The 13,158-nt window shown below is 41.5% G+C and overlaps 1 protein-coding gene across 1 annotated transcript in view; it reads right to left on the bottom strand.

Annotated features, from left to right (window-relative positions):
• The window catches only part of ctnna2 (catenin (cadherin-associated protein), alpha 2), a 1,502,658-nt gene that overhangs the window by 1,432,691 nt on the left and 56,809 nt on the right, over window positions 1–13,158 (bottom strand). The window contains exon 2 of the mRNA XM_078554361.1: window positions 10,947–11,054. Coding sequence (XP_078410487.1) covers window positions 10,947–11,048 — 102 coding nt within the window. The 5' untranslated portion in view covers window positions 11,049–11,054. The remainder of the gene's footprint in view (window positions 1–10,946; window positions 11,055–13,158) is intronic.

Here is a 13,158-nt window from a genome sequence, read left to right as displayed (position 1 = left end):
AAAAAATCACGGACTTATGAACGGGGATCTGCTCGCACAGGAGAAAGATCATATAGTAGTAGTCCAGAAAGGGAGAGGAATGCGAGTAGAGGCCATAGCTTAACAAGAATGAGGACTACAGAGCAAGCTAGGAATCTCAATAGGAGTAGAAGTCCTTACGACTGAGAGATTCTAGTATTTGTTAATAAATTGGAAAAGTAAGCTGATAAAGGAAGCCAAACAGAAGGAGTTAGAAAGTTGAAAGGAATTTTGGGTATATTCTGAAATACCTGACAGAGGACAGCCAGCTTTATCTCTCAGATAAATCTGTACAGAAAAGGTACTCCCAGACAGCACATAGAAGGCCAAAGCAGGATTAGTAGCCCGGGGCTTTGAAGAGAGACTAGGAGATCAGGATGTCAGATTGGACTCACCAACTGCAGGGAAAGTGAGTTTGAAGATTTTTTTGTTGGTATTTTGGCAACCTATTCCTGGGAGTACAATCAATTGATATAAAGTCTGCATCTTTACAGGGGGAGAAGTTCCAAAGGGAAATTTTTTGAAACCGCCCAAAGAAGTCAGGGATGTAGAAGGAAAGCTATGGAAATTGAACATGTGTGCTTATGGATTGAATGATGTGTCAAGAGTTTGGTATTTTTCTGTGAGGTCTGTCCTGTTGACAACAGGTTGCATTCAGTTAAAGGCAGACTCTGCGATGTTCTAATGGTAACATAAGTAGAAACTATTTGGAATCTATATCATGCATGTTGATGATTTCCAGTGGGGAGGCTCTGTAGAATTTGAACAATGGGTAATCAAGATAAAGAAGGAATTCAAGGTCAGGAGTCAGGCTTCAGGGGCCTTTAAATACATAGGCTTAGGACATTAAGCAGAGCAAGTTAGGAGTGACATTGAATCAACAATCCCATCCAGAAAATGTTAATCATATCCCAATAATTCGTGGTAGATCCTCACAAAAAGGGGATCCTGCTACCAAGGGAAAAATGGAACAGTTGGGAATCTGGATTGGGCAGTTAGTCTGGTTGTGCACTCAGACTAGGCCTGACGCTAGTTATAATGTGTTGGAGCCGAGTACCACGATGAAACATGCTACAGTTGAGCAAGTTCTGAGAGCAAGTCAAACACTTAAAAAAAAAATTAAATTCTGAAAGATGTGTGCTCAAGTTTCCAGCCTTGGGTGATCCAGAAGATATGAGGTTGGTCATTTTTAGCAATGCTTCACATGCCAATCTTCCAGATGGGTACTCTAGCACAGCAGGGTTTATCATATTCTTGGTGGGAAATGATAAATGTTGCCTACTGGCTTGAGAGGCCAAGAAAATAAAAAGGGTAGTGAAAAGCACCTTAGTTGCTGAAATGCTAGCCTTGGTAGAAGCATTAGATATGGAGGTTTACTTATGTAATATTTCTGTCAGTATATTGGATATGGGACAATGTGGGAAAATTTTGCCCATAGAATGTTATACTGATAGCCGGTCTCTTTGAGACAACGTTCATTCCACAAAAATTGTCACTGAAAAAAGGCTACAAACAGACATAGCCAGCATAAAAGAAATGTTAGAGAAAAGAGATCTCTAAGATAAAATGGGTTGACAAGTCACCAACTAGCAGGCTGTTTTACGAAAAGAAGTGCCTGCTCTAAGAAATTATTAAATGTATTGGAAGGAGGGGTGTCTTATTTTATATTGATGCAATTTTTTTGTTTTAGAATTGTGTGAGTGAGTGAGTGAGTGAGTGAGTGAGTGAGTGAGTGAGTGAGTGAGTGAGTGAGTGAGTGAGTGAGTGAGTGAGTGAGTGAGTGAGTGAGTGAGTGAGTGAGTGAGTGAGTGAGTAAAACAAAACATACATGATGAAGTTTTATTTTCAAAGTTTTAGTTTTTAAATGAGGGCAATCTGTCAATTACCTTGTTAAAGACAACTGCTAGCTAAACGGGTGATGGGCATTGATTATCTCATCTAAATAGAATAAAAAGATACAGCTGGAACACTGTGTGGAAGCTGCTTGGAAGTCAGTAGCACTGAGTCGCGTCTTGAGAATAAGCTAGCTTGAACCAAAAAGGCCAGCCTGGATTAATTCTTCCACCACAACCTCTTATTGTGAATAACAACCCATTCCCTCTGTCTCCAGGCCCTTAAGCTGCAGTGTAACCACCTCTCTGAATGTGCTATCCACATAGCTCTCAGCCTCGCACATGCAGCACAGTTACTCCAGCCACCACTTGAGCTGTGAAACCTGGAGCTCACATTCCTGCAGCTGACAGCACTTCCTGCACATGTGGTCAGCTAGGTCAACAGTAGCATACATGACTTCACACATATTACAGGTCACGCATTCCACTCGACTGAGCTACCCTGCCATGTCTTACTTCTACTTTCCTAACGTTAACTTTATTCTACTCTAGATTATTTATATTACTTTCTTGTATTGGCCTTAAATTTCTCCTATTCCTGGCGCTTCAGTTAAATCCAAGTATAGCTGCGTGTTTAAAAATATTACACTTTTCTAATTTACTCACCAGTTCATATTTACCAAGGCTACTGCTCTTCTTTTGAGGAAAGGTAGAAAAAGAAAGGAGCACCTCCACCCTTCTCACTGAACTCCCTCAGTCACCAAACTCTAACTGAAGCACTTGACTGCAGCCAAAAACAGCACTCCAATGCAGACAAAGCCAGCACTATAAGATTGCCTACTTTTATACTCTCTGAACCTTGCCTCTGAAAACCTGATTAAGCCAGTTATCTAATTAACTAGTTGCAGCTGCAAGCGGAGCCTGTGAGAGCCCTGTTTTAAGCTGGACTAAAACTCGCCTTCTTCCAACTCTAACTAACTGTTAATTAATTGCAAAATTAAAGGGAGACTAGACTTGATAGAATTTAACCCTTAAATTCCCTCAGTCACCAAACTCCAACTGAAACACTCAACTGCAGCCAGAACCAGCACTCCCGTGCAGAATTTAGATTACTCAATTAGTTTTGAACCTTACCTGCTTTAAACATATTGAAATTGTACTGAAAACAGGAATACAACCACAACCTTGAATATATAACAAATAGTAGATGGAGGCATTGCAGCCAAGTCAGATTCTGCCCTCATTTAACACTTAGGTGCCAATACAGCCCATGATTATATTTTACCATGTGAGGTTGGGGTCTGTCAATTATGAAAATTACGATGGGAGACTTACATTCTATTACATATAATGTACAGGACAACAGGCCATTCACGTCAACTATTTCTTGTCTTATGATCCGGCTAGGGACTGTTAACATTTAAAAAGAAATCTGAATACCTCGCATTAACCAATAGAACAACATTACACGATTTCTTTTTTTGAAAACAAAAAAAACATTATTCTAAGGAAAACAAGCACTATTAATTAACAATGTGGTTTATAACTATATGTAACGCATTCAGGTTTACTTCTTACTTCCACAAGAATTCTCATCAGGCTGAATTTTACATCCCGCAGGCAGGCGCACGCCCAACACGATCAGGCATAAAATCGCGAGAAAACCCGCGCAATCTTTCGCTTGGCAGGCACCCGCCAAAGTCAGAAGTGTGCCCGCCGACAATGAAGGCGACAATTAAGCCCATTAACGGCGCAATCGTCTCCGATTTATTGTGGCCCGTCCAACCTTACGTTGGTGGATGGGCAAATCGGCCTTTACATTTTATCAAACCTCATCCAAGGAGGTGATAAAATTTCCGTTATGAAGTAAAATAAAAATCTGGACAGCACTATTATCAGCTATATTTTCAGGTGCCTGATTGTGATGCATGGAATTTTTTTTGCAGCTTTTTAAACTTTTATTTGATGATTTTCAGGTCTGCAGCTCCCTGCCTTCAGGGAGTTTTCTGGCAGCGCTCACCTGCGCCCTCAGAAACACCCTTGCCTGCTTTCTTCCTGTCCCCACACCCCAGCAGCACTGACATTTTCAGCCAGCGTGAAATCGTGGTTAGGGGGCCGATCACAGTTGGGGGCCCATTTCCCGACTGCTCCTGGGCCTGCCAATCACACGCACCCGCCAAAGGTAAAATTCAGGCCATCATTCTTAAAATAATTTACTTCTGTAGGGCCCACCCAACAGATGAATTTTTCACAGCTCCAGCTAGTCTCAGAGGAAAAACGTTCATTTACCAACTATTGACTGTGGATGTCTCAGTCCCTTCTTCTGGGTACTTTTCCAATACTTCCAAGCTAATCTGCTTGTTGCTTTATTTACAAGATGTGAGGAACTCACTGCAGAATCTTGCAGTAGTTTCAAACCAGGCAATCTTCAAGTTTCTGTTCCCTCAACATTCAAACGAAGATTAAGCCTTACCTGCATGCCACAAGTCAAGATTGAAGTTAGTTTTTTTTTAATTCTGCTTACAGTGCAGGTCTATCTAACTGCCATTTACTTTGGCTATCTTCTCAGAGTACTGCAAACTGCACAAGGTCTAAATTGCAACTAACCTAGCAAGCACCCAGGTAAATTGAAACCAGAGAGCCTTCCTAAGTTCCACTCATCTCCAAGGCAACATAGCCTGCTCTGAGTTGACCTCAAACCAATCTTTCGATTAATTTTCCCTCATTTACAATTTCTTCTTTAATCTGAAGTAAATGAGTTTTACAACCTTTCCGAGTTCAAAAGCATTCAGTAAACCAATTTATTACAGAGATCACGACTCCAGTTCTTTAGCTAAGCAAGCCCACCTGCTGCTTCAGTATCTTCCCTTTCTTGCTGTTAACCTAAGTCAACACAGCCTGAACCTTTTCGGTGTAATAGGCTCCAAGCTTGCTTAATTACATTTATCCCATTTTCTAGAGTTAAACTTTAATTCCTAAAACTACAAGGCATCTTCTAAAACACCCTGAATTATATAAATAAGTGTACCCATACAATTATAAATATACACAATTATAAATATGTATATTTAAGACAAATCCATTCACAGTAGTTAACTAAATCTTGAAAAATGATCCGCATATTGAATGTTACCATAAAAGCAAAATACTGTGGATGCTGGAAATCTGAAACAAAAACAAAAATAGCTGGAAAAGCTCAGCAGGTCTGACAGCATCTGCAGTGAGGAATATAGTTAACGTTTCGAGTCTGTATGACTCTTCATCAGAACTAAGGGGGAAAAAAGTTCCGATGAAGGGTCATACGGACTCGAAACGTAAATGGTATTCCTCTCTGCATATGCTGTCAGACTTGCTGAGTTTTTCCAGCTATTTTTGTTTTTGAATCTGTTACCATGATTGGTTTGGCCACCTGAAGGAGCATTTTAAAGGTATTAGAGGTAGATGTTGGGCTACTCAATTTTTGGCCCCAATTTAGAAATAAATTGAGGGTGCAATGAAGGATATATAAATTGTCAGATTAAGAGAGTTCAATAGCACCAAGAATACAGAAAGTGTAGGGTGAAATTAAAAAGTAAATTAGGAAAACAAAGGGGCATGAAAAGATATTGACAGGTAAAAATCAAGGAAAACCCAAAACTATTTTATGGATAGTATCATGAAGCTATTAATGTATATAATATTATTGAACATTATCTTTTTAAAAGAGGGTTAGTCTGTGGGTGTGTCTTAATTGGATTAAAACCAGCTAGTCTGGGTGCTTTGATGTGTACTAGTTTTGAGATGTAAACAAGGTAGAGTGCATTTGCATTTTTTTTGAATAGAGTATTCAAGAAGTGGGGTGAAATCTAACACCTAGCTAGCGGAGACCAAGCAATATGTTTATATTGCTAATAAAATTAGTACTATGAAAGGGGTTTTTATTGTTAGAAGAGGTGGAGTTCAAAGGGGCTAGTGATACAATGAGAATTTACATTCAATGAGCTGTGCTGGATACAATAGACAGTTTTGTATGTGCAGAGCAGAGGCAGTGTAAGATCAAAGTAGCTGTAAACCTAAAACCGTCTCCATAGGAACCAAAGGGAGGGGAACCTCATTTTGAATTTGTAAAGTGAAAATGCTTTGCCTGGTGTCTGGTTAAGTCTTTGGGTGCCGCTGCCTTAAATGGAGATTAGTTTGGGAATTTGTTAAAAGTTATGATAGTAGTAATTTGTAGCCATGTGTATATATTTAACTTATGTAAATTAATAAAATGTTTCATTCAGTGAGAACTGGGGGTCTGATTTATGAATTTAGAATTGCAACTCAAACAAACCAGTTAAAAATATAGGTTATGACAGTTGTTTAAGTTTCCCTCTGGGATTTTTAAATACTTTAGTTTTATCAAACTGCTGGGTCATAACAATACATGAAATGGAAGAGGAAAAGCCAAGGGAAGAGTAGGCCCAATTCAAGACCAAAAAGGGAATCTCGGTGTGGAAGAGGGGGAAGATGTGAAGATATAAACAGAAAATATTGGGAGAAACTCAGCAGGTCTGACAGCATCTGTGGAGAGAGAAACAGAGTTAATGTTTTGAGTCCGTATGACTCTTCTGAGGAGTCCTGCTTTTTGTGTACAGGATATATCTGGGCAATTTTCCAAATAGCTAGGTAATGCCAGTGTTGCAACTGTACTGGAACAGCTTGGCTAGGCGTGTGGCAAGTTCTGGAGCACAAGTCTTCAATGCTATTGCCAGAATAGTGTCAGGGCCCATAGGCTTTGATCTATCCAGTGCCTTCTGCCGTTTCTTGATATCACATGGAGTGAATTGAATTGGCTGAAGACTGGCATCTATGATGCAGAGGACCTCCGGAGGAGGCTGAGATGGATCATCCACTCGGCACTTCTGGCTGAAGATTATAGCAAATGCTTCAGCCTTATATTTTGCACTGATGTGCTGGGCTCCCCCATCATTGAGGTTGGGGATATTTGTGGAGCCACCTCCTCCAATCAGTTGTTTAATTGCCCACCACCATTCACGACTGGATGTGGCAGGGCTGCAGAGTTTAGATCTGATCTATTGGTTGGGGGACTGTTTAGCTCTGTCTATCACTTGCTGTTTGGCATGCAAGTAGTCCCGTGTTATAGCTTCACCAGGTTGTCATCTCATTTTTAGGCATGTCAGTGCTGCTCCTGGCATGCCCTCCTGCACTCTTCATTGTACCAGGGTTGATCCCCTGGCTTGATGCTAAGGGTAGAGTGGGGGATACGCCAGGCCATGAGGTTACAGATTGCGCTCAAGTATAATTCTGCTGATGGCCCACAGCACCTCATCCAGTCTTGAGTTGCTAGATCTGTTTGAAATCTTTATAATTTAGCACGGTGATAGTGCAACACAACACAGTGGAGGGTATCCTCAATGTCTCCACAAGGACCGTGCAGTGGTCACTCCACCCAATACGGTCACGGACAGATGCATCTGAGGCAGGTAGGTGAGGACGAGGTCAAGTGTGTTTTTTCCCCTCACCACCTGCCGCAGGCCCAGTCTAGCAGCTATGTCATTTAGGACTTGGCCAAGCTCAGTCAGTAGTGGTGCTACCGAGCCATTCTTGGTGACGGGCATTGAAGTCCCCCACCCAGAGTACATTCTGTGCATTTGCCACCCTCAGTGCTTCCTGACATAGAGGAACACTGATTCATCAACTGAGGGAGAGCAGTACGTGGTAATCAGCAGAAAGATTCCATGTTTGACCCGATGCCCTGAGACCTCATGGGGTCCAGAGTAGATGTTAAGGACTCCCAGGGCAAGGCCATCTCGACATATTCCACTGTGCCACCACCTGTGCTCAGTCTCCCCTGCCGATGGGACAGGACATAGCCAGGGATGGTGATGGTGGTGTCTGAGACATCATCTGTAAGATATGATTCCGTGAGGATGACTATGTCAAGCTGTTGCTTAACTAGTCTATAAGACAGCTCTCCCAATTTTGGCACTAGGACTTCGACAGGGTTGAGCTTGCCGTTGTTGTCTCTGGTGCCTAGGTCAATGCAGAGTGGTCCATTCAGTTTCATTCCTTTTGTGAGACTTTGAAGCGGTTTGATACAACGGAGTGGCTTGCTAGGCCATTTTAGAGTCAACCACATTGCTGTGGGTCTGGAGTCATATGTAGTCACATGACAGCATATTTCCTTCCCTAAAGCGCATAAGTGACAATGAACAATGGTTGATTCGTGGTCATTAGACTTTTAATTCCAGGTTTTTTTATTGAATTCAAAATTCCGCCATCTGCCGTGGCAGGATTCGAACCCAGATTATTAGTCCAGCAACAATACCACTATGCCATCATCTCCGCTATCTTCCCACAGAGGGAGAAGATGCAGACATAGTTGAGGAGGAGTATGAAATAATGGATTGGATAAATGGAGTGAGATTGAAATGTTAAGGGCTTAGCATCTTTGAAAGTAGATAACTTCTGGCTATCTAGAGGAGCAAGGGAGGAAATAGCAGAAGTTCTGATCATTATTTTCTAATCTTCCATGGCAACAGATGCTGTGCCGGAAAACTGAAGGACTACTAATGTTGTATTGTTGATTAAAAACAAAGAAAGATAGACCAAGCGATTGCATGTCAGTTCACCTAATCGCAGCAGTGGGCACATTAATCCTGTCCTGATTCATTTAGTCATTTAGAAAAGTGTGGATTAATCAAGAGCCAACAAAGATTTGGGAAGGTTATGTGAAGGAATCTGGCCATAATGAAGGCATAACAAGATAAGAGTTATTTTCCTAGGAGTGGGGGCTTAAAACAATTAAACAAGAGTTCATTTTCCCCAAAAGGTTCAAAAAGGCTCCACTGAGTTAAAAAGCTTAGTTCATGTTAAAACGATAAGGATAACCCCTGATAAGATAGTTTCATTCCTAAAGTCATAGGATAAAACATTGATAAGATGGTTTTGCAAACCATCACAAAGCTACCACAGTGTAATATTTGATAAGATGGTTTTATCCCATTAGCTCTAAAACACAATCAACAGAATCTTTGACAAAAATTGACCCAACCCAACCTGAATTATAACTAACTCAAGAATTGTTTGAATAAAGACATCTGTAAAAGATTTTCATCTTGCAATCATTAGGACAGCTTGCAAGGATACTAATAGTAAAGGTAACAACAATTTATGCGCATGAGAAGAGTGATGGTTGGCTGGCAAGTGGACCCTGGTGGAGGCATTGCCATGGAGAATGCACTAGGGCACCGTTAACTGCCAAGCTTTTGTTCAAATTCAAAATCAGGCAGGTCAACTCCAACTGGTCATGGGGAATGAACCTGGGAATGGCTGTCCCCAAGCTTTGTTTAGTTGAAAAAGGCACAACTTGTGAACATGCTCCTTCTGTCTGCAAAGGACAGAGCTGTGTGTGAATATATGTAGCTTCTAGCATATGTAAGTGAGCCACACTGATGATCTTAAATTGGTTTTCAGTGTAATTATTTGCACAATCACGATTGTTTAGCAAGTGCTGTCCAATCACAGAATCACATTTAATGTTGGACACTATGTTTTGAGTTTTGCAAGCACAGGCTGATTGGGTACTGTCCATACTTCCCCTGTTACGAACAGCTTTTGATATGGTCCGCCAATTGTTGAGACATATGGCCTACATACCTGGCATCGCACCGGAATTCATATACTTGTGTTGCTACTGCATATTAACAGTGTGAAACAGCTAACTTCACCTGTTGCTCAGGCATTGGGATTCCTAAAGTCCCACGCACTATAAAGATTGGCCTTATTGGCAACCTGGCAAATAGGGCCCAAGCCCTATTGTTCACCGTGCAAGTCTGATGCTGAAATAGGGCGCATTAAAGCCATCCTGCAGGATAATAGCTACCCTGGTCAGATCATTGCTGGTTGTATATCGTACAAACTCACAAATGGGACTAAAGGCACCACTTTCAGTCCTGAAAAGTCCCCAGTCTACCTCAGGTTACCCTACACGAGCACGTAGCAACACGAGTGGCATTCTCCACTAACATCATGCTGCCGTTAAGTCCAAAAGACGGCCTGCATACCACACAAATGAGTAATGTGGTATGTGAATTTCAGTGCTGGCGTGATGCCAGGTATGCTATACGGCGGTTCGCAACAGGCAAAGTACAGACTGCACCCAACCAACCTGCGCTTGCAACACTCAACAGTGTCCAAAATTAGATGTGGTTCCACAATTGAACTATACTTGTATTCTATCACACTCCTGACTTGTGCCATGTAGATGGTTCATAGGCCTTGGGAGTCAGGAGGCAAGTTACTCACCACAGAATACCCAGCCTCTGAGCTGCCATTGTAGCCACAGTATTTACATATCAGATATCAGTCCTGTTAAGTTTCGGATCAATGGTGACACACCCCCGACACAAGGATGTTAATGGTTCAGGATTCAGCAGTGGTAATGCCATTGAATGTTAAGAGGAGAAGCTCAGATTTTCTCTTGTTGGGAGATGATCACCTGCATTTGGTGTGGCGCAAATGTTACTTGCTATTTAGTACCTCAAACATTAATGCCATCGAAGTCTTGCTGCATGCAGGCACAGATTGGTTCATTATGAGGACTCACAAATGGAAGTGAATTGAACTAACTGCAATCATCAGCAAATATCCCCATTTCTGACCCTATGCTGGAGGGCAAGATCATTGATAACGTAGCTGAAGATGGTTGGGCTTACGTTATTGCCCTGAGGAATTCTAGCAGCAATGTCCTAGGCTGAGATGATTGGCCTGCAAAAACCACAACCATTTTCCTTTGTGCTAGATATGACACTAGCCAGTGGAGAGCTTCACCCCCCACCCACCAATTCACACTGACTTCAATTTTACTGGAGCTCCTTAATGGCACATTTGGTCAAATGCTGCCCCCCCTCACCTTACCCCTAGAACTCAGCTCTTTTGTCCACATTTGGACCAAGGTTGTAATGAGGTCTGGAGCCATGTGATCCTGATGCATACTGCAAATGTTTATGTTACAGACATAAGGATTTGCCAAACTTTTTTTCATGAAGGTGGTAGTTGTTTTGAAGTTTACATCAGGGAAAGAGTTACTGAAACCAATTCTGATTCTCTTACCTGTGTGACCAATGGTTCCAGTAACCGTTCCACTGTCACAGTCCGTATTTCCAAGCTTTTGGGATCCCATTTTAGCAGAATAGGTGAGGTTGCAGTTGTCATGTTTGGCTGAAACAATAAAATTGACTTTCAATAAATATATACAGAAAAGCTCCTTTTTTAAAAAAACTAAATATCCAAGACTGCAGATCTACTAATTAATTAACTGGATGCCAAACAAACAAAACAAAACAAACAAACGTTTGATAATTATTGAATAGCAAGATTTTTTTTTTCATTCAGGGGATGTGGGCTTAGCTGGCTGGGCCAGCATTTATTGCCCGTCCCCTAGCTGCCCTTGAGAAGGTGGTGGTGAGCTGCGTTCTTGAACTGCTGCAGTCCATGTGGTGTAGGTACACCCACAGTGCTGGATTTTGACCCAGCGACAGTGAAGGAACGACAATATATTTCCAAGTCAGGATGGTGAGTGACTTGGAGGGGAACTCCCTGGTAGTGATGTTCCCATCTATCTGCTGCCCTTGTCCTTCTAGTGGTAGTGGATGTGGAAGGTGCTGTCCCAGGAGCCATGGTGAATTCCTGCAGTACATCTTGCTGAAATTCACCAGTGCTGAAATTCACCAGTGCTGAAATTCACCAGTGCTGAAATTCACCAAGGCATCCACCAATTAAGCACTTGTTCCTTGTCCATCATTCTATCCCACAAAATATTTCTAGGCACAATGCACTGAACAAGTGAATAACTTATATACTGGCGAAGTACTACGGAAGTCATTAAGACAGGAAAAAAACTGTCCATTCACTGTCAGACTGCTCATCTGACATCCAGAAGTGGCTGAGCCATCTAAATATTAAAACCAAAATCACAGTCTTTGACTAACACCGCAAACTCAATACCCTCTCAATTAGCTCCAATCACCTCCCCACCCACAGTCCAACTGAACCAGACTGTTCACAGCCTATCTCAACAGTTCTGACCCTAAGCCATGGGTTTCTAAAATTTGTATTTCCACCTCTCGCACAAAACTACACAGCCTATTGTGGTTAAATAATCTCTTGATGTGATATACAGGGCATTAACCATTAATAGTCTTTCCTGTGCAAAGTTTTTTGTTCAGAATTTTTAGGTTATGCCCCCTATGCTCAGGATTCACCCAGCTGAAGAAATAAGTTCCCCATCGATTTTATCAAATGACTTTTCATTTTAAAAGATTTTGATCACATCACTCTTTAACATTCTAAACTGTGGGAAGCACAAAACTATATGTATGCAACCTGACCTCAATTTAACACTTTAACTCCACACACAAGATTCTGAGGGGGCTCGATAGGGTAGACACAGAGGCTGTTTCCCCTGGCACAATCTCAGGATAAGGAGCTGATCATTTACAACTGAGGTGAGCAGAAATTTCTTATTCAAAAGGTTGTAAATCTTTGGAATTCTCTACCCCAGAGAGTTGTGGATCCCCCATCACTGAATATATTTAAGGCCAAGATAGATAGATTTTTGCTCTCAGGGAATCAAATTATATGGGGAGTGGGCAGGGAAGTGGAAATGAGACCAAAGATCAGCCCTGATCACATTGAATGACAAAGCATGCTCGAGGGGCCATATATGTCTAAATTTGCTCCTATTTCTTATGTTCTTAAATTCTGGCATCATTGTTGCGAATCTGAACTGCAGCCCCTCTAAGGCCAATGAATCTTTCAGTGACCAAAATTGAATGCAGCATTCCACATGGTGACTGACCAAGACTCTGTACAACTGAAGCTTCCTCCTGAGAAGATGGACAACATTCAATTAACATTTTATTTTACTTTTTCACCAAAGTATGAGCTTTTAGTGACTTAAACACACACACACCTAAATTATACTATTTTCCACAGATCCTGGACTCTTGCCATTAAGAAAATAGTGCACTATGACTTCCTTGGATCCAAATTGGATAAGTGCACACACCCCCATGTTGAATTCCCCAACCATGATTTTGTCCATTCGCTTCGTCAGTCTATTTCTTTTTCTAACTTCCTGCTCCCATCTACACAATTTGCTGCGCTTCCTAAATAGAGGTCATCTGCAAATCCAGATATACAATTTCCTATTCCTTAATTCCTTACACTCTATGTAAAGAGTGAAAAGACCACAAGATACACCCTGTAATCAGAGAATGCTTGGTTACATTAAATGTTTGTCCTGTAGCATGTGGGAAGTCAT

The sequence above is a fragment of the Cetorhinus maximus genome, chromosome 1 (assembly GCF_964194155.1).
Source record: "Cetorhinus maximus chromosome 1, sCetMax3.hap1.1, whole genome shotgun sequence".
In the NCBI taxonomy this organism is placed as follows: Eukaryota; Metazoa; Chordata; class Chondrichthyes; order Lamniformes; family Cetorhinidae; genus Cetorhinus; species Cetorhinus maximus.
Note: the sequence above shows the minus strand (reverse complement) of the source record. Positions and strands in the feature narration are given on the sequence as shown.